This window comes from Salvia miltiorrhiza, chromosome 1 (assembly GCF_028751815.1).
Source record: "Salvia miltiorrhiza cultivar Shanhuang (shh) chromosome 1, IMPLAD_Smil_shh, whole genome shotgun sequence".
NCBI classification, from domain to species: domain Eukaryota; kingdom Viridiplantae; phylum Streptophyta; class Magnoliopsida; order Lamiales; family Lamiaceae; genus Salvia; species Salvia miltiorrhiza.
Genome location: NC_080387.1, coordinates 71,758,887 through 71,779,489, shown reverse-complemented (window position 1 = coordinate 71,779,489; position 20,603 = coordinate 71,758,887). Strand labels below are relative to the sequence as shown.

General features: G+C 33.6%; 4 protein-coding genes across 5 annotated transcripts; 3 read left to right on the top strand and 1 right to left on the bottom strand.

The window, feature by feature from the left end:
• The first annotated feature begins 858 nt into the window (after positions 1-858).
• On the top strand, positions 859-4,134 carry LOC131005813 (GDSL esterase/lipase WDL1-like). Its single transcript, XM_057932904.1, has 6 exons — positions 859-1,258; positions 2,688-2,765; positions 3,013-3,153; positions 3,396-3,472; positions 3,555-3,704; positions 3,783-4,134. The coding sequence occupies exons 1-6, from the start codon at positions 1,148-1,150 to the stop codon at positions 3,994-3,996; spliced, it is 771 nt and encodes a 256-aa protein (XP_057788887.1). The 5' UTR covers positions 859-1,147; the 3' UTR covers positions 3,997-4,134.
• Positions 4,135-7,533: 3,399 nt separating this feature from the next.
• LOC131005812 (protein EARLY FLOWERING 4) lies at positions 7,534-8,199 on the top strand. The gene has a single exon (XM_057932903.1). It carries the CDS (start codon positions 7,750-7,752, stop codon positions 8,071-8,073), a length of 324 nt encoding a protein of 107 aa, XP_057788886.1. The 5' UTR covers positions 7,534-7,749; the 3' UTR covers positions 8,074-8,199.
• Positions 8,200-8,941: 742 nt separating this feature from the next.
• Positions 8,942-12,344, bottom strand: LOC131005810 (peptidyl-prolyl cis-trans isomerase CYP19-4-like). 2 transcript variants are annotated; one of them, XM_057932901.1, is made up of 8 exons: positions 12,033-12,344; positions 11,874-11,942; positions 11,695-11,770; positions 10,807-10,854; positions 10,690-10,713; positions 9,589-9,771; positions 9,369-9,444; positions 8,942-9,224 (listed from the first exon to the last, which is right to left on the bottom strand). In XM_057932901.1, exons 1-8 carry the CDS (start codon positions 12,108-12,110, stop codon positions 9,086-9,088), a joined length of 693 nt encoding a protein of 230 aa, XP_057788884.1. In that variant the 5' UTR covers positions 12,111-12,344; the 3' UTR covers positions 8,942-9,085. The 2 variants fall into 2 exon arrangements, with proteins under 2 accessions (XP_057788884.1, XP_057788885.1); XM_057932902.1 differs by lacking the exon at positions 10,690-10,713 and having other exon boundaries at positions 10,795-10,854.
• A 1,576-nt stretch (positions 12,345-13,920) lies between these two features.
• LOC131005809 (phosphoinositide phospholipase C 6-like) lies at positions 13,921-20,137 on the top strand. Its single transcript, XM_057932900.1, has 9 exons — positions 13,921-14,464; positions 16,181-16,377; positions 17,233-17,368; positions 17,463-17,645; positions 17,729-17,937; positions 18,405-18,522; positions 18,980-19,132; positions 19,460-19,546; positions 19,678-20,137. Exons 1-9 carry the CDS (start codon positions 14,171-14,173, stop codon positions 19,969-19,971), a joined length of 1,671 nt encoding a protein of 556 aa, XP_057788883.1. The 5' UTR covers positions 13,921-14,170; the 3' UTR covers positions 19,972-20,137.
• The last annotated feature ends 466 nt before the right edge of the window (positions 20,138-20,603 follow it).

The window sequence follows — 20,603 nt, the reverse complement described above, 5'->3', positions numbered from 1 at the left end:
TTTTATCACACTATAGTCTCATATTTTTTTTGGTGAAAAAAATATATGAAACTATTACGAAGAAAGAGAATGGACAGAGAAAAGAAAACGAGAGAACAAGAAAAATAGAGAGATATATTTTGAGATTAAAATTGAAAAATGATAAAAATATATTATTATGGAAAGTATTAAATCTATAACTTATGATAATATTATTTTCTTTGAACAGAAACGAATTTTTTTTACTAAGAAAATATGTGAAAAGAATGAAAAAAAAAGAAAAAAATATATATGCATTTCACAATTTTCCATCAAAGAGAACACATCCTTAATTATTTGCTCGTAATTACACAAAGTAACTGGGGTAAATGCATACATATTCAATTTGGACAATAATCAGTCACGACTCACTAGTCAGTAGGCACTATTAAAAACATGCCTAAAAACAACGAAAAAAAAATATCATCGGAAGATTTAAACAAGAGTAATATTTTGCTCTTGTTCGCATAATATGCCTAATTAGCTTCGACACGAATTTTAAGAATTGTCTCAAGTGTCTTGTAAGTGAAATTTGAATCTCACATTTTTTGGAGGGTAATAGTAAAAAGTGTTTATGGGGTATATTGTCAAAAAAGATTAGGCAAATGTATATTTTTGGCGAACAGATTGAAATGACAAAATAAACATATTTTTGGTGGACGGATGTAGTATATGATTTTTTAATAAAAATTTTACAATTAGAATAAACGCATCCTTATATTTAAACGAAAGGATTTATTTATTCCAAAACATTATTAATTCATTGAACAATTATGAGACACGTAACGAGAAATCCTAAGCATTAAATTACAAAAATGAAACGACATTTAAAACAGAGCTGTGTTGTTGTTATCATGTGTATCACAACACCAAACAAAAACAGAAGATTTCCCCTAAAAATAAATAAATTACTATTCCACTAAATAAAGTCAAGAAAAGGAAAAAGAGAAAGTAGCTCGGCACTGCCTTCATTTAAAGCCAACGCTGCTGCCATGTTAGCAATTGCTTCCCTTCACCACTGCCCCCACCACCACCCACCCACCCTCCTATTTGCCTCACTACACACAATTAGCTGCGAAATCAATCAATTTCATTTTCCATATACTGGAAGATCGAAGAAGAAGGAGAGATGGTGGGACCGGCGAGGCCATTGTTCGTGCTGTTCGGATCGTCGATCGTTCAACTCAGCTACAGCAATGGCGGTTGGGGCGCTATTCTCTCCGACATCTACGCCCGTAAAGTATGTCCTCTCCTTCATTTTAACCGCCTTTGCGCGCACTGAAAATCCTAAAGCCATCAAAATTTTCAGCTCGAATTTTGCTTTTGCTTGTTTCGAATCTGTTAATTTGTGCGGTTTATTGTAGTAATTTGGCGTAAGAGAGGTTGGAGCTGCTTGATTTTCTGTTAATTTGTTGGTACAGAATTGTGGGGGTTGAAATGACACTTAGGTCCATCAAGTGATAGGGCGGAGTTGATTCGAGCAAGGGCGCCTTGAGGGTATTTTAGAACATTTGGCTCTCGCAATTACTAGCAAACTCATTAGGATAGTCCGAATAAATTAATTACTCCTTCGTTCCATTGACAATGACTCATTATTATTCGACACAATTATTAAAATAATAATAATAATTAAAGGATAAAAGCAGTAGAAATTGGTGAAAATGTGACATCATTATCAGTGAGACACATAAAAAAAAAAGTGAGTCATTATCAATAGAACGAAGAGAGTATAACTGAAATTTGGGTGCGGCCCTCTGCTTTAATTTATTATTTGACTATTAATGTTTTTAATCATGGTTTAGTAATTCATAATTAGGGTTCAGGGTTTTAGTATATGGTTTAGTAATTCATTATTAAAGTTAGATTTTTCATGAATGTGAAGCAAACTATTCTATTCATATGAAGACATTTTTCAATTAAATGTAGTCATGGACGTTATTTTCGTAAAACATCTATAAAGAGCATGCCTGTTTTTCTGAGAGAAGACGGAGAATTCACCATTTTCCTAAATCAGAAGCAAATTTACCTTGCAAGACATTAGTTCTCTTACTGATAAAAGATGAGAATCCGTTTGTATCTCAAATTCTTCACGAGAGTTGTCTATTCGTCGTGAAATTAACTGTACTCGAAAAAGAAGAAGAAAAAAGAGAAATTTTTTATTCCTTCTTGATTCGAACATAGTGCCGTATTCATCCATCAAGATGATGCATCCAACTGTAGATTTTTAAGATCGAAGGATGAATAAGTGTGTAAAATCTATGAGTAAGTTTCTCATAATGCACTAATAACCATTTAAACGTGGATTCGAATGCTGAAGGGTGCAAAAATTTCACCATATTATCTGAATACGTTATTGATACATTATAAGCAATTTATGCATGGATGATCATAATGATTCTCTTACTTCGGTTAAACTATTAGAAAATTGATTGTGAAACTTTCTTGTGTGATTTATACGATCCATTGGACAAGACTGATGATATAATAATGCCTTTTGATCAACGGTAGTTTTTCATTTCTTCTTTATTGGCTATATTCTTAGTTTACATCTCCATAGTGGCAGCAGTTTTCATTTTCATGGTATTTGAATCAAGAAATAATTCTTCATTGGCATCATTCTACCAGCAAAACTATCATCTCTGAGTTATGATTTGTTTCTCAATAAACAGGCTGACATAATCTTAAGGGGATATTATGGTTGGAATTCAAGACGTGCTGCCCAAATCCTTGATCAAGTTTTCCCAAAGGTGAGATAGCATTCCTGCTGCTCATTCAATCAACTTTATGTTAAATGTCAAAATCTTGCACAAATAGAGAGTATAAGGCTTGTTTCTTCCCATCTGAGAGGAAAAAAACCTTAATTAGGCTCATCCACAAGCACTTCAAACTAAACCAACTCTTACCGTATGCATTGAGGAGCATGATATTAGATATATCCGAATGGCTTTTACCCTCTTCTTTGATCTTAGCATTGTGTTGTTTCTGTGGGAGCAGGATGCTTCTGTTCAGCCGTCACTGATAATCGTGTATTTTGGTGGCAATGACTCCATGGGACCTCACTCATCTGGACTCGGTCCTCACGTACCACTTCCAGAATATATTGAAAACATGAGAAAAATCGCGACCCATCTCAAGGTAACTTCTCAACACTAGAGTCCAAGCTTTCTGATATGTAATGACATGTTTGTGTTGTATATACAATCCATTATAACGTGATTTATCTGATTGCTTCACTTTGAGAGCTTCTTGTGTTTTGGAAGGAACAGTCTGAATTTTCTCTGATATCCTTTCAAATCACGGCTTGCTGCTTATCTCCTTTCCTTTCCTTTCCTTTTGTCTTTGCAACTTTGTATACTAACACTGCAAATGAATCTCAGGACCTTTCAGACAAAACCCGCATAATATTTCTTAGTACTCCGCCTGTCAACGAGGCTAAACTTCGCGAAAACACAAGGTACTACTACTACAACTACTATAGTGATGGGAAAACTTCATTAAGTCTCATCTGGAATAATATATATATTCTTTCAAAACAGTACGTATTTCAGTGAGCTAGTTCGAACGAATGAGCTATGCCGGATGTATTCAGAGGCTTGCATCGAGTTATGCAAGGAGATGGATGTGAAAGTAGTTGATCTCTGGACAGCATTCCAGAAACGGAAAGATTGGATGAATGCTTGCTTCACGTGAGCACGTCCACTCTCTCTCTCTCCTTCTCTTGTGCATCATTTTGAGTAGCTTACTTCCTCCAACTGCGTTTGCAGGGACGGAGTTCACTTGTCCGCAGAGGGAAGCGAGGTCGTGGTGGAAGAGATACTGAAGGTGCTGCAGCAGGCGGAGTGGGAGCCTAGTTTACATTGGAAGTCGATGCCGAGTGAGTTCTCAGAGGACTCTCCCTACGATCTAGTTGCTTCGGATGGGAAAACCACCATAAATCCTTCCGAGTGGACTTACCACAGAAAGATTCAGTGGGACTAGGTAGCTCCCATAACCCATTTTTGCCTTTCTTGAAAACTTCAATAGTGCATAAGGAATGTGTAAGTCACCTATGTTACTGCAAATTCATGTATACTGTGTTATTAGCTGTTTGTATGTTGTATTTGGAATTTGGATCGATGATCTGGATACGGATATTAAGTGAAATACTCCCTCCGTCCCATTATAAATATCCTACTTTTCATAATGGGATATTCCTTTATAAATGTCATATTCTTTTTTTGACAATATATATTCTCTCCCTACACCTAATATTTAAATAATTTTCACCAATCCAATGTATCTCAAATTCTTAATTTACATGCCCAGAAGTAATAGACATTTGTAATGAGACAGAGGTAATAAGAGATAATTATGTGCGAGTCACATGCTCACAGTAGCTTTGGTGTAAATAACGAGTTATGTGGGAGCATTTTTTATATAATAATTTTTTATTTTATAGAATGTTCCAATAAAAAATGTGACCTATTGAATTCTGACGAAAATAGGATTCTGATTTTAGTTTCGGGCTATTTCAGTGGATGATTTGGCTGATGACTTTAGTTTAAAAGTCGAGCGATTCATTCCCTAACTTTTTTTTAGGGCCTATCTTCTCCTTTATGGTCCAACAACACAAAATTGTTACGGGCTCATCATTTGAGTTGGAGAAATTCTATTCATAGCCTATATATTTAAAATAGGGGTTATAGCAAAAAAATACATGAATTTTGAAAAAAGTTACAATTTTCGCTTGAACTTTTAATTAAGCTCCAAAATACATGAATTTATATTTTTGTCGTAATTCTCACCTAAGTTTGACTTTCAACAATATTAGAGCTTAATTGATAGTCGAAATTAAGTCAAATATATTAATTTTTGCCTTCTTAGACCTCCGAGCTTCTAAATACTCATTATTATTAGAAGTTAGACTAACATCAGGTGAATTTTCGACTGTCAATTAAGCTCTAATTTCGTTGAAAGTCAAACTTAGGTGAAAATTGCAACAAAAATATAAATTCATGTATTTTGAGGCTTAATTGAAAGTTCTGGTGAAAATTGTAACTTTTTTCAAAGTTCATGTATTTTTTTAGCCATAACCCCTTTAAAATAATACTAATAAAAAATGTACTGTTTTAACCCTATAGCCTCCAATTGAAAAATCTAATAAAAAAAGCATAGTTGATATTCTATAGCCGCTGGATCGATGATAAATTGAAACTCAGCAGCAACAATCTCTCAAAGAAATAGAAAAAAAAAATATCTTTCAAATAAATAGTGTCATTTTTTTTGTTACCAATTACTATTTGCCTTGGTTGGGTAAATAAACTCAATATTATGATTTGATACTTGAGACATGCAATTCAGAGATTCGAATGATCTCTATCAAGAATTTATTGATGGAAATCCAAATAACAATATCATGAGAAGGAGCAGTTGATATCAACAAATTTGAATATCATTTTGACGAAGATGGGAATATTGGTGTTGTGGCAAAGACTAACAAAAGTATTTTTGTTATTAACATTTTAAATTGGGGCTATAGATAAATTATACATCTATTATTATGATTTTTATTTGGAGGGTATAACAATAAGTGAGTAAATTGCCCAAAATTTCATAAAAGAGCTTTTTTTTTTTTTTCTGATTATAAATCGAGTCCACCACTTAAATCTAATACAAATTAAATTTTTAAGTTTTGAAATAAATTCACATAATAGTTATGTAAGTGCATTTAATTAAACCCAATATTTTAATTAGTTCATCAAAGTACATGAACTTTCATTTTTTTTTTACACATGAACTTAAAATTATGTTTATAAATACACAAAATTTTAATTTCTTTCTAATTTTGAACATGATGAATATTTTCAACGAATAAAAATTAAGGTAGAAGTCAGAACTGCCTATACAGCTTAAACATAAGTTTTCCTAAATAAACTAATTGAATATCAGGTAAATTTCACTGCAGAATTACAAAAATATATTATCGAATCATTAATTAAAAATGTTCATCATGCACAAATTAAAGAAAAAATTATGTGAAATAAATAAATAAATACTAGTATAAAATTTCGTTGTATTTTATTTTCGGTAAATGAGAATGAGATGCCATGAAAAACTTAACTTTGAAGTAAACGATGTAACTGTCGCGCATTGCCTACGTGGCCCAAAAAAGGGCAAAGGCTTTTGCGCTTTTTAGTATTCTTATACTCCCTCCGTCCACGAAATGAGTACCCATTTGTGGACGGCACGGGTTTTAAAAAATGTATGGAGTGTAGTGTGAATAGTTTAAGAGTTCCACTTTTTGAGTGTATTAATTAAAGAGATGTGTGGGGTACACTTGCCAAAAAGGGAAATGGATACTCATTTCGTGGACGGACGAAAAAGGAAATATGGGTACTCATTTCGTGGACGGAGGGAGTAAAAAATATCCTGAGATATTTTAGATATTTTTGCTCTCATATACACTCCCATTGCTCTCTGCAGCGCGTGCCTCTCACGTACATTATTTTTTTTCTATTTATATAAGTACTTCTCTTCTAGCCAAACATCCTTTTACTTATTTTAATCACAAAATGATTGAAAAATATTTGTCCCATTATTGATTGAAGAATTCAACGTTATAATAAAGTCTTTATTATTCTTTTAGACTCGTGGCATATTATGTGTTTTGTAAATTTATTTATGTAACAAATAATGGGAATATATTTATTGGCTCTTGTAAAAATTGAGAAATATTGATAATGGAAATAGTAATTTAATTCCTTTTTTTTAATCTCAAATTTTATGAGTGTATTTATTTTGGTTAATAAATTTATCATTAAAAAAATGCGAGATAATAATTTTTTTTTCTAAAATACCCCATTTCTTTTCTCTCATCTTCTACAAAAGATAATTTTATCGTTTCACATTCCAAGCCGTGATAGTATTATCCCTCCTATTATCCTTCTTTGAAGTGAAAAAATAATACAAAATGCTGAAATTTTATTTTATAAAAAATGAGAAAAAGAAACAAAAAATTAAAAAGAATTTTTTTTATCATCCATCTTTTTTTAAATAAACTTATTAATTAAAAATAACACATCTTATAATTCATTTTTTTAATCATTTCACATTCCAAACAGTGCTAATATTATTATTCCTAGTATCCCTCTTTAAAGTGAAAGAAAGAATACAAAATACTGAAATTTTCTTTTATAAAAAATGAGGAAAAGAAAAAAAATTAAAAAGATTTCTTTTATTATCGATATTTTTCTTAAAATAAATTTATTAATCAAAAGATAACACATCTTATACTTTCTCCGTCTCATTGATTTTGTTCTAGTATTTTTTTTTTTTGGATTGTCACATTGATTTTGTCTTATTTCTATATCTGATAGTGATTTTACACTATAAATAATAGTCTCACATTTTTTACATATTTTTATTACAGTAATTTAACTCTTCTTAATAACCGTGTCTAAAAAAAATGAGACTAGATAAGCCTAATGGAACAGAGTAAATAATTCATTTTTACTACGCAGCATTTGTTGCCGATGAGAGGTGAAATTCACGCGGCAGAGTGCGCGTGGCCGGAGCCAGGCATAGTCAGCTGTCCAATCTGTTTCGCCAAAGAAAGAGATAATCCCACAAAAATAAAAAGGATAAGCAAAAACCGTCCCCACTCTGTGGAATAGCTACAAAAACCCCAAACATCCTCCCCAATTTTCTCCATGAACGAAATCGCCGCCTCGCGCCGCCGCCTCTGAATCTGGCATGGACCACCTCTCCCCCAAATCTACCGCCACCGAACAGGCCGACGAGATCGACGGCGATCCGGCCGTTTGGGCCGCCTTCTCGCAGAATTTCCGGCAGGTGCAGTCGGTGCTCGACCGCAACCGCCTCCTCATCCAGCAGGTCAACGAGAATCACCAATCCAAAGTCCACGACAATCTGGTGAAGAACGTCTCCCTGATTCAGGAGATCAACGGCAACATATCCAAGGTCGTCTCCATGTACTCCGATCTCTCCTCCAATTTCACCACCGTCTGCCACCAGCACCGCGACGACGACAAGAGAAACTCCGGCGAGAAGCGCTGAATTCAAATCCGCTTCACCGTATTTGAGTGTAATTTTGATTTTTAGGCATGTATGGCTTGGAATCTGGTATGTATGTCGTCATGCTCTACATTTTCCAAATAAATTTTCAAACTGCTATTAATTTTATTCTCTCATTTATTGGAACCCTCAATCACCATCCATCTTCACTGTTTGTAAGTGTGACTATCTACGCTTTTTGTCGACAAAATATACATTTCCTTTTCGCAACCAATTACTGTTTGTGTTTGGATTGGAGAATTTAATGACCAACATAAATTCAAGTGGTAAAATATTGTTACACATAATTCAAAAGGGGTAAAAAGTAAAAACGCTTAAATTATGCTCCCTGGGTCCCGCGAAACATGAGTCGTTTATTTTGGGCATGAGATTTAAGAGAAAATGTGAACAAAGGAAAAAAATATTTGACATATAAGAATACGTCGTCAAATTTTAATTTTTCACATCAATTAAAAAAATTTATTGCCAAATACGCAAGCTTTCAATTATTTTCATTTTTTCACGCAGACACGCAATTAATGTAGTATTAAACAATATAATCAGATTCAGATGTCCACATCACTTCAATTTATCATTTTAATTAACCATATAATATTAACTCGTTGAAATTCACAATGGTATAAAAAATTAGAATAATTGAACATTCATATATTTAAAGATAGAATTTTTAGTTCATTTAGAAAACTAGAATATCATAAAAGTTCATGTATTTAAGCAGAATGATTAAACATTCATGTATTTAAAGATAGAATTTTTAATTCATTAAGAAAACTAGAATATCATAAAAGTTCATGTATTTAAGCGCAAATCACTTTGTTCAGAAAAATCTCGTGTGCAAAAAAGAGAGAAATTTAAGTATTGGATCGTTTTCTTACATTATAAAACCAGCAAATTTGGACATTTTGATACAGCGTGTAACCGATGTCTGTTGTGAGGAGGTGTGTGTGTGTGTACATATTTTTGCCAGCTAAAAACTGGCAAATAGCAAAGAGGATTACACAGACAATTCACCACTGTCTGAAACAACAACTGTTGCTTTGGGCATTCCACTCTCTGTTCCTAGTGCTTCAATCTTCTTCACCACATCCATACCCGAAACCACTTGTCCGAACACAACGTGGCGCCCGTCCAACCTTTTATTCACGACAACAAACCATATCGTAAGAAGAGCAAGTCTTTTGTGAGCGAATCCTTATGTAAATCGAGTAGTAAATGCTTATCTAAGAATGTAGAAACGTGTTTAGTCTTGGAAGAGGCGTTCGATATTGTTCACATACCAGCTTGTTTTAACTGTTGTGATGAAAAATTGAGACCCGTTCGTATCCACTCCTGAATTTGCCATTGATAGAACTCCTGCGGAGAGATGCAGCAGTGAGATAAACAAAGTTTCCAGTTTGGAACAGCTTCCGTTTGCTTAGCTTTGGTTGTTATGACGGTTGAGCAATTGATTTACTTACATGACATGACATCTAATGGATTTAAACAGAAGATACTCACCAGGGCCTGCGTGTTTTAACTTGAAGTTCTCATCAGGAAATTTATCACCATAAATAGATTCCCCTCCCCACCCATCGCCTCTTGTGAAATCACCTCCCTGGATCATGAAACTAGGTATGATCCTGTGGAATTTGCTGCCTTTGAAATGAAGCGCCTTCCCACTTGTTCCGGTTCCTTTCTCCCCTGAGATGAAGTTTTATATATTAGAAATTCTAACCTTTGCTTTTGAAACTAAATATAAAAGCAGTCCTGTTTTAAGTTGCTCGGCCTTTTATTTAGGTCCAAGCAACAAAATGGCGATGTAGTCTGCACGTATTGTACCTGGGTACTGATCTCACAAAATTAAGGAAATTGTACCAACAGAAATGAAAAAAAATATACTCTGATCATTTGAGTTTTCAATTAAATAAGACCCACATCTAAAGGAATATGATGTAGGGCAAAGGCCCACAATGTTGAAGGACAAAACAGACAGAATAATGTCAGCATTGCTTTCTATGTTAGGCCTCAGAGTGCACTTCTATGAAGAAAAATAAATTACCTCACATGGAAGACAAAATTATACTATTTCTTTACAAATCACTGTTGTGTATTCATGCTAACTCCTTTCCTCTTATATATGGAAAGGAGTGGCTGCAATAACTTATAAGTCAAATTGAGAATACCCCCATTCTGCTTCAGCCTTCAACTTCTTGTTTTATTTACTATAAATTTAACTGGTAAGTCATATTGGACTACTCTAATGTGGCAAACAATACGATAATCAATCTCTATCATTTCACAGAGATGCGGATTGTCCGAACCTTGTAAAAGTCGAGTGCAGGAAGAGAGTCAACTAATCAGTACGATGCTGCTCGAAGTTAACAAGGTTCAAGAATCATGTCATGTTTAAGTACAAAAGTATTCTTAAAACACAGGCAGTACTGTATTTTGATGTTTAAGCTGCATCCTGTAGCTGATAAAGTCCACAGATACCACATTTTAACAGTTCATGCAAGTTGCATACCCAGAGTGCAGAAGACATAAAAAAGGACTTACTGAACATCATTATCTGTAAAACAGAATCAAAGCACTAAAAGGGAGAAAATGTTACTCGGCTACCCGTGCAAAGAGCTCGAAAATTTTCTGCAGTCAGAAAATGAAAAAGTTTAGCACAAATATGTTCATGAAAACAAATGTGAATAAAACAATTATAATTGTATGCACTTGAAATTTTACCTGCTGTTCTTGGCACAGTTTTTCCATAGAGCCCCATCACAACGCGACCTGGAAATGCCACCAGGAATGTGATTATTAATTGTAAAAGACAAACGTGACCGAACTTTGGCTATTTTACTATTATCTTTGCATCACATCATTTGCAAATGTGCTCATGACTAATCTATACCAATTAGCGATTCAGAACTCCAAAAGTAACTCCTGCGAATTGTATCCAAGGGTGCACCAAGATATTAAAGTTACACTAACCATTTTTGAGTCTGAAGATCAGGAAAAACACTCTCAGGTCGCGATTTAATAATGGTAAGAAATACAGTTATAGATAGAAATTGCAATGGCTATCTAAGTGAGAGCTTCGTTGGGGTAATAGAAGTAGAAAATGAGAATGTGAAGGGAATCATCCTCGTCAATGGTGTTTGGCATGTGGTTTCCAGAATAAAATAAGTTAATGATTATCCCATTTTCACTAACTACTCCATAATTTATCAATTTGATTCTCATTTCCATTGCCCCTCCTCTATCAAAAACATTGCTAGAAATTTGTTCCTACCACAAACACTCGGGTACGACTCATGGTGATCTCACTTCATGGCCTTCTTCTATAACGTACATTCATACAATAGGGAACGGAAGATGCTGCAGATATTGATTAGCTAGTGACAACTATGGTTAATTTTAGGAAGAGAAGATTTGGAAATAAAAAATGAAGAGGCAAATTAGGTGACAAGAACATGCTTGCTAGGCATATGAGACTGTGATTCAGCTGAGACAGATTCACACGTCTTGAGCTAGCCATGCCAAAATATACAAGGAAATAAATTTGGATCTTTAAAGCAGATTACTATAGAGGCTTAATCAATACGTAAAAATAAAATGTTCATTTTATACCTATGTGCTTCCCATTAATTTCAATGTCAAAGTAAACTTTATGCGTCACTTGATCTGCATCCTCCGATAATCCCACCTACATGAATCCGGCCAATTATACACGAATTTATGACAAGAACAAAATTTGAAGGACGAAGAGAAGAGTTCGAAATCATTGTTTTTCAGTTGAAGATCCAGACCTCGTTGACAAGCTTTTCATCTACAGCAGAATTATGCTCCGATGAAGCTCCTGGATCGCTTAACCGATTCTGAAATTCAAGGATCATGGAAAGTTAGGGTTAATAACGGTCAAACAGTGCAGGAACTGTACCAAATCATGAGAAGAAGAAGAAATCTACCAGAATCAGAGCAAGGGTGCCAAACAGAATGACAATCCACAAAATCACAATGGGGAGTAATCTTCTGGTGTTGGCCATCTCACCATTCAAGAATCGAGTAGCGCAGGGAAAGAGGAAGAAAGATTTGGAACGCTTTGATGGAGGCGTTATTTGGTTTCAATTTGAGGGAGAAGAGAATGTTTTTTAACTGCAGTTAAAAAAAATTGATCGACTGTCACTGTTAAGACTCTGAGAAAAGTAAAAACAAGAAATTCATTATAGTAGTAATTGCCACTAAAATTATCAAGTTTGAGTGGAATTTTGATTCATTGCATCACCTTTAAATTTTGAACGATAATTTTTATGGAATTTTCTCATAAAATTAAATTGGATTAAATTCGAAGTTCACTTGACAAATGATGTGACAATTAAACGATTGATCAAAATAACATCATTTTAGCTGTCATATGTGCTCAACGAGATATCTATACGGTGCGAATTTGTGTATGTAAATAGTGAGATCGAAGGTTCAAATTCCTCGGCTCCCCATTTTCTAAGTTAAAAAGAAAAAAAAATCTTTGAAAAGTAATTTTTCTTAAATATTTAATTATATATGACAATTAATACAACGTCGATTGCAACATCATTTTTGATTTAGCTAGCTACGATTTTGGCTCAATTTGATATCAAGATTTTTAAAAAAATAAAATAAAATTTCATATATTATTATTTAAATCTTTAAAATCATGTCACAAATTAGATATCGCCAAAACTTCGTAGTTTTAGTAACATGCATTTTTATAAATTGCATATTTGTTATTTATATAGTGTCTACATTATTTATTCTAGTATTTATCGCTTATTGTTTTCTTTTTTTATGTTTGAAATTATAGAAAATTGCACCATACAAACACCAAATATTTAAATACTACAGTCGTCCATTTTAATAGTCCACATTGTTTTTTTTTCACATATTAAAAAAATATAATTAATACTATTATTTAAAAAATGTGATTTAAATATAATTGTTTTATTTTATTTTATTTATTGTTCTACATGTTATCTTCACACATGGAATATTAAATAAAGATTTTTTTTAAATACTTCCCTCGTCAACAAAAACAATACTCCCTCCGTCCCACTGTAAGTGAGACCTTTTTTTTGGGCACGAGAATTAAGAAAAGTGTATTTTGTGTGTAGGTGAAAAAGTAAAAAGGTGTTTGAAGGGAAAAACTTTTACCCAAAAAGAAAAGAGTCTCACTTACAGTGGGACACCCAAAATAGAAAGAGTCTCAGATACAGTGGGACGTAGGGAGTATTTTTTTTTTATTATTTTAGGACGTCTGCAAAAATTAATTTATTTCTATTTTAAAAAACTCTTTATCACATGGTGCACCATTTTCTTCACTCATTATATAATTTATTATCATTATTAACGATACTTTTTTAAGTGGAATCATTTCTTCACATATAATATTAAAACTTGCGACATTCTTTTCTAAGACTATTTTTTATGGAAGGAAAGAGAATAAATTAAATTTTCCAGAAGTTAATTATATCTTGAAATATCCCAAAAAGAACAAGAGTATGTCGTGTTTTTTTGAAATTACAAGAGATATTTGAATACTATAACAAAGGCGAGAAATATCTTGCATATGAGACCTCAACATCAGATAATACAATATCGTGGGAATACAACACTACTTAAAGTGAGAAAACATCATCACATACAAGTAAGATTGAATCCAAGACCCCTCGTAAAGGGAAATCTTTGAATGTCTCAGCTTTGTCATTGGAGCAAGGCCTCATTGGCAACAAGAGTATGTCGTGTTGACTCAGCATTTTCTTGTCGTGTTGACTCAGCATTTTCTAGCTACTACATTATACACGAAACTAACAAGTAACAACCATGTATTTAATAAACGAATACTCTTTGTACACCAATTTCTTTAATTATTTTCATATATCCAACCACCAAAAGTCTTCCCATTGAAAAAAAAAAGTTAATTATCTTAATCAATTTCTTATTTTAAATAAAATTTCACTAATCCATTCATCTAGTTAACTCTCTCACGAACGACAAAACCTTTCAACAAAGAGCCATTCAACCAATATACATATATTGGTTAGTGAGAGAGAGAGAGAGAGAAGAGAGAGAAATGGGGAGTTACAACTACCGGGTGCTCGGAGTGTTCAACCGGAAGTTCAAGATGAGCGAGCCGCAGGCGCCGCCGGACGTGAGGGCGGCGTTCACCCAATACGCCGACGGCGCGGACCACATCACGGCGGAGCAGCTGCACAAGTTCTTGGTGGAGCACCAAGGCTGCACCGCCGCCCACGCGGAGGCGATCGTGGCAAAGCCATTCCTCCGCCGCCACGACATCGGCCTCACCCTCCACGACTTCTTCGATTTCCTCTTCCAAGATGATCTCAATGCCCCCATCAATTCTCAGGTTTTTTTTCTCAATTTTACGTCTAAAATGTTTAAATTGCTCAAATTTTTCGGATTAGAGTTTAACCCAAAAAAAAAAAAAAAAGTAAAAGAAAAATGAGAGCTTACAGTCAACTATTTTCATAGCTTGGGAAATAATGTTTTTATTTTGTGAAGTCCAATATTAGGGAGAGAAAAGTATATGTGCGACATATTCGGTAGTTGTAATAATAGTACTATATTTTATTTTATAGTTGTAATAGTTTATTCGTAGTGAATGCATATTAGGGATCTGAGATTTTAGGAAATGGTTAATTTACTCATCTCCTACTAAAGTTGTTGAATATATAATTTAAATTATTTCTCTTGTACACGTTCGATGAAACTTGACAAAACATAGAAATGGCATCAAGCAAATTATTAATTTGATCTCCCTATTTTAACCTCGAATAAGTATTTCTCCTATAAACTTGTTGAGAAAGATACTATCAGGATTTTAATTTTATTTAATGATTAATCAATTTAGGACCCGTTTGGTTTTCAGTATTAAATTAATCAGGATATAAATTATCCTGATAATTTAGTGTGGATTAGTCATGATTTCTAATTTCATATGGGTGTTTGATATCATTGGTAATTAATCCCAAAAAGTGTTTGGTATCCATTGGAATAGGTTGGATTAACATATCAAATACCTAAATTATCCTCACATATTTTACCAAAAGACATTCGTGTCCTCAAATCTGAAAATAAGATGGAGGCATTGGTATCCTCACATCATCGTTTGGCGTGAAAAGGGTATCAATTTTCGATTTTAACATCTCGGTATTAAATTTATCCCATGGGGAGGGTGGTATAATTAGTGTGGGTTAATCCCACAAAATAAGCTAGGGTCTTGGGATAAACCTGGAGTTGACCATATTAGTAGCACATAATACCAAACACTGCATAAATCTATTTTAATTTAACTTATCTTACTTTTAAACCTATATCAAATGGGCCCTTAAATGTAACGATTTTACATAAAAAAAGGGGGACTAATTATAATGTGGAAACGAAATAATTATGCAAGAATAAAGTCAGAGTAACTAGTTTTTTGAAGAGCTTATAAATTGTTAAGAGTTTATTTTATTAAATATTTTGAAAGAGTTTATAAATTGTGTATTTGGCATCTAAGTTGAGACAAGGGTGATAAAAAAAACATAAATAAAGTATGTATTATGTGAGATTATTATTCTTTATACGTGTTTGGTATGTAAGATATAATCCTAAAACAATTAATATTCTTATTAATTGTATATTCTTATTTGGTAAAAAAGATATTATTGTAGATTAAATTAGCAAATTATAATTTTATTCTTATATAAATTTAAATAAGTAATTCAATATTAAAAGATAAATAGAAAGAAAAGAAAGTCAGAGAAAAAAAGATAGTAATCTCATCTCAGATAAATAACGCCTAAATAATTTATAAGTTGGTTTTTTTTTTATTGATTTGGGGGAGTTGGGGAAAGGGAACAATGGGGTTTGAACTCGGAACCTCACTGTTCACACACAGAAAGTCGCACCGCTTGGTGTCCCCTTGAGGACATTTATAAGTTGGTTTTAAAAACTTGTAAGTTCAGCCAAATTCCCTCTAAATGCTGCATTTCATGTTCACAAATTGAAGAAATATATAACTTTTAAGTGCACATGGATTAAATTTAGCTTACAAATTAATATGTGAATTAATTCCCAGGTGCACCATGATATGAGTGCTCCAATGCAACATTATTTCATATATACAGGCCACAATTCCTACTTGATTGGAAACCAATTGAACAGCGAGTGTAGTGAAATCCCAATCATCAAAGCTCTAGAAAATGGTGTTCGAGGCATAGAGTTAGATCTATGGCCCAATTCTGCAAAAGATAACATCCATGTTCTTCACGGAAGGTATGTATTACGTTTGCTTTGAGGTATAAAGAAGGAATAAGTTCTATTTGTCATCTTATATTTTGTTTGGTTTGACATAATAAAAAATTCGGACAGATGATATAAATTTTCGGGCAACACTTTTTTCCTTAGGAAAGTATAATTTTCCCTTGAGCAGTGGATAAATATATTATCGTTCAAACCAAATAAGATGTAAACAATGTGATCCTCACTTTAAATGATAATTTTATACATTATTATATTATCCCTCTATTTAGAGGGATAAAAAACAAACACACCCTTAATTTATACTGCATTTTCAACATATCATATAGTATATTTTTGGAATGTCTCAAAATGTACCTGTTATATTAGTCCTTTACTTTTTTAAAATGGCTCATAATGTAGCTTACTTTCTTAACTAGAATTATATTAAAATGATCCTACTCATTAGTTGTAAGCTTGATGTATAGTAATTAAGGGCAAAAAAAAATTTACCTTCTTAACCTGTGTGAAAATTAAAGTTGTAGAACAGAGGGACCGGGGGAGTAATAATCTTGTCTAATTTAACCCGAAAGTTTTAATTGCGAAAATTGTGAAACTTTCAGTATTTTTCAAAAAATGTTTTCAACTTTCATTTTCTATTCAAAAACCATCAACTTTTAGCGTTTTAAAAAAAATGTTTTGTAATACAAAACTCGACGACGAATGGTAAATCACCTCACCTAAGAATCCAACGATATGATTCATCATTCCGTCGTCGAATTTTACATAGCAAGACATTTTCTGTAAAACACTTAAAAGTTGAGGGTTTTTTTAACAGAAAACGAAACTTCGGAACACAAAACACGGTTAACCCAAAATTGAAACATGCAGGACGCTGACTCCTCCGGTGGCATTGATGAAATGTTTAGAGTCGATTAAAAAGCACGCGTTCGTTAAATCTCCCTACCCTGTCATAATCACTCTTGAAGATCATCTTACGCCACTTCTTCAAGCTAAAGTTGCAGAGGTAATTAACTCTGTTTGTGTGTTTATGTGTGTGTTATGATAAAAAAATAGAAACATTTGTGCATGGCTCAATGATTGAGATCAAATTTTTGTAGATGGTTACACATGTTTTTGGAGATATGCTCTATGTCCCTGATTTGGATTGCTTGGAAGAATTTCCTTCACCTAACGACTTAAAGCACAAAATTATACTCTCTACAAAGCCACCAAAGGAATACCTCAATAACAAGGATGATGAAACAACTCCAGCTGATCCGCAGGAGAAATATTTGTCTGAGGTAAAAAATTAAGAGCCAAAAAATTGTTTAATTTCTCTAATATATAAATTTGTGTTTTTGTTTTTTGTTTACGAAATCTGCAGAGCGATGAGGAGGAAGAAGAGAAAGACGAGGTCCAAGAGAAATCGAAGGCACCGGAATATAAGCGTCTCATAGGCATTCGGGCGGGGATTAATGCCAAGAAAGGGTTGAGGCACACTCTTATAGATGGAAGTAACAAAGTTAGTAGACTTAGTTTGAGTGAGCAAAGGCTGGAGCGAGCTGCAGAGTTGTATGGAACTGATGTCGTCAGGTGCGAATAATTCTTCACAAATTCTCATGTGCTGTGAGTGGTCAGCATCGTGTGGATGTCTGCATGATAGACCTCCTCTTAATTCTTTTAATTTATATATATATATATATATATATATATATGTATATGGGGTTAGTTTCTATGGAGAAGCAAAAAAAAGTAGAGAATAGAGAAGCATTGAACATGTTATGAACATATCAATAGAAAAATAGAGAAGCAGTTGAACATGTCATGAACTTTTGGGGGCTGGGGGGTTCGATGGTTGTTCATGTTCAACACAAATTCCCGTTGAACATGGCGCGAATCAATCTCAGCCGTTAGATTAAATAAAATCAATGGCTGAGATTGCTTCTCCTTTCTTTGCAAATATTTGCTTCTCCATAGAACTCTCTTCTATACGGGGTTATATATATATATATATCATTATTATTCTTTAAAGTTGTTGATAGATTAATTTGAACTTGTAGATTCACACAGAAGAATATTTTGAGGGTATTTCCAAAGGGAATGAGAGTAACCTCGTCCAACTTCAAGCCCATGATAGGGTGGATGCATGGAGCTCAAATGGTTGCCTTTAACATGCAGGTTTCTTGGTTGGCTTTGAAACATTTTCAAATGAGCTAGCTATGTTAATTACAAACATTTTAATTTGTGTTTAATTAAGGGGTGATTGCGCCTAAATACATGAATTTTAATTAAAATTTGGTTAATTTTCCACACGAATTAACTAAAATTTATGTCTCCAAATTTACGAACTTTCAGTTATTACGATTTTCCACGTGATTTGTTAATGGTGAATTAAGTGGACCCCTGAAATGTTTACATACCCTTAAATGGCCGACTTACTTGCATCATTGAAAATTGACAATTATGTGAAAAATCAAAATAATTGAAAGTCTGTATATTTGAATGCAGAACTTTTAGTTAATTCTTGTGCAAAACCAGGATTTGATCGAAATTCATGTATTTAGGTGCAATTACCTGGCCCCTTATATTAATGTCTCTTGTTAGAGCTTATAATCATGCTCAACTATATGTATAGGGCTATGGGAAATCGCTTCAAATTATGAATGGACTATTTAGATCCAACGGAGGTTGTGGATATGTGAAGAAGCCCGATTTGCTTATGAAGAAAGGTGCAAACAATGAGGTTTTCGACCCCAAACTAACATTACCTATCAAGAAGACTTTAAAGGTGAGTTACAACTTACAAGATCAAAATATCATGTTCAAATATTTTATTATCAAAAAGTAGTCTGAATTTTGATCTCATATTCACTTTTTAGCTCGAATTTATAAAAGTTAGAAGAATAATTTGAACTTATCTCAATTGGTTTCAATTTTGATTCCGGCTATCAACCGAACAAGGAAGATAAGATCAGATTATTATTTTTTAATTTTTATAAATTCGAACTAAAAAATGAACATAAGGTTATCACAGTTCTTTTTTTTTTTTTTTTTTTTTTTTAACAATAACCCTTTCATTAATTCATTACAACATAAGGTTTTATATATGTGGTAGGTGACTGTGTATATGGGAGACGGTTGGCGACATGATTTCAGCCCCACACACTTTGACGCATATTCACCACCGGATTTCTACACCAAGGTTAGCAAGAAACACACATAGCATAATGTCCCAACAAAAATGCTAGAATCTCATTTCTACAACAAAATATAATTATTTTAAAGAGTTTATAAACTGTTTAGGAGGCTTATTTTACGAAACATTTCTCTCAGGTGCATATAATTGGTGTGCCGGCGGATGCTGCAAAGGAGAAGACACGGATAAAGAAAGACGAGTGGATTCCGTATTGGAATGAAGAGTTTGTGTTCCGATTAAGAGTCCCGGAGCTAGCTCTTTTGAAGATTGAAGTAAGGGATCACGATAGATCGGAGAAGGGGGATTTTGGCGGGCAGACATGTCTGCCCGTCTCTGAGTTGAGGACCGGGATACGGGCAGTTTCCCTCTATGATAGGAAGGGTCGCAAATACAAGTCAGTGAGGCTCCTTATGCGCTTCCAGTTTGAGTGAAATTGGATTTTTTTTCCCACTCATGTTGAGGTGTAAATGAGTCGAGCTTGAGCTTTTTCCTAATATGATCATTCAAGGTTCTTAAATTCATTTCAATCTAAATGAACTTTGTAAATATAGATTCATTTTATTTTCTTATTACAAATATGATTAATTGAATATCTAACGTACTCCCTCCGTCCCTTGCACTTATGATGACACGAGTTTTAATAAATGTTATGTGAATATGTTGTGAATGAAGAAAGTGACCTACTTTATCAGTGTTATATGATGGGATAGTGACCTAAAATGAAAAACACACTCTTAGGGCCTGCTTGATATGGGTTTATAGGTAGGATAAATTAAATTAATACAGGTTAGTGTGATGTTTGATATCATGTGCTATTAATGTGGTCAACTCCTACTTAATCCCACTTCTACATGCTATTTTGTGGGAATAACCCATACTAATAATCCGCCCCCCCTCCCTCGGATAACTTTAGTCCTGCGAAGTTGGATAAAAATTCTGCTACACTTCCTCACGTATATCGATGCAAATGCCCAAACCCTAGTTCCTCAACCCATTTTCACACTTCCATTTTCGTGTATGCCCCTCACGACTCCTTCCTGCAAAATTGAAGCAATTTTCAACT

Bases quoted from the DNA above. Each gene is read 5' to 3' on its own strand.
- LOC131005809 (XM_057932900.1), top strand. From the start codon at position 14,171: ATGGGGAGTTACAACTACCGGGTGCTCGGAGTGTTCAACCGGAAGTTC. The intron at 18,523-18,979 runs GTTTCTTGGTTG...CTATATGTATAG, and splicing joins TGGTTGCCTTTAACATGCAG to GGCTATGGGAAATCGCTTCA. The intron at 19,547-19,677 runs GTTAGCAAGAAA...CATTTCTCTCAG, and splicing joins CACCGGATTTCTACACCAAG to GTGCATATAATTGGTGTGCC.
- LOC131005812 (XM_057932903.1), top strand. From the start codon at position 7,750: ATGGACCACCTCTCCCCCAAATCTACCGCCACCGAACAGGCCGACGAG.
- LOC131005810 (XM_057932901.1), bottom strand. From the start codon at position 12,110: ATGGCCAACACCAGAAGATTACTCCCCATTGTGATTTTGTGGATTGTC. The intron at 10,714-10,806 runs GTAAAATTTCAA...TTCTGACTGCAG, and splicing joins AACTGTGCCAAGAACAGCAG to AAAATTTTCGAGCTCTTTGC. The intron at 9,445-9,588 runs GTGAGTATCTTC...ATCTCTCCGCAG, and splicing joins GTTAAAACACGCAGGCCCTG to GAGTTCTATCAATGGCAAAT.
- LOC131005813 (XM_057932904.1), top strand. From the start codon at position 1,148: ATGGTGGGACCGGCGAGGCCATTGTTCGTGCTGTTCGGATCGTCGATC. The intron at 1,259-2,687 runs GTATGTCCTCTC...CTCAATAAACAG, and splicing joins CCGACATCTACGCCCGTAAA to GCTGACATAATCTTAAGGGG. The intron at 3,473-3,554 runs GTACTACTACTA...CTTTCAAAACAG, and splicing joins AAACTTCGCGAAAACACAAG to TACGTATTTCAGTGAGCTAG.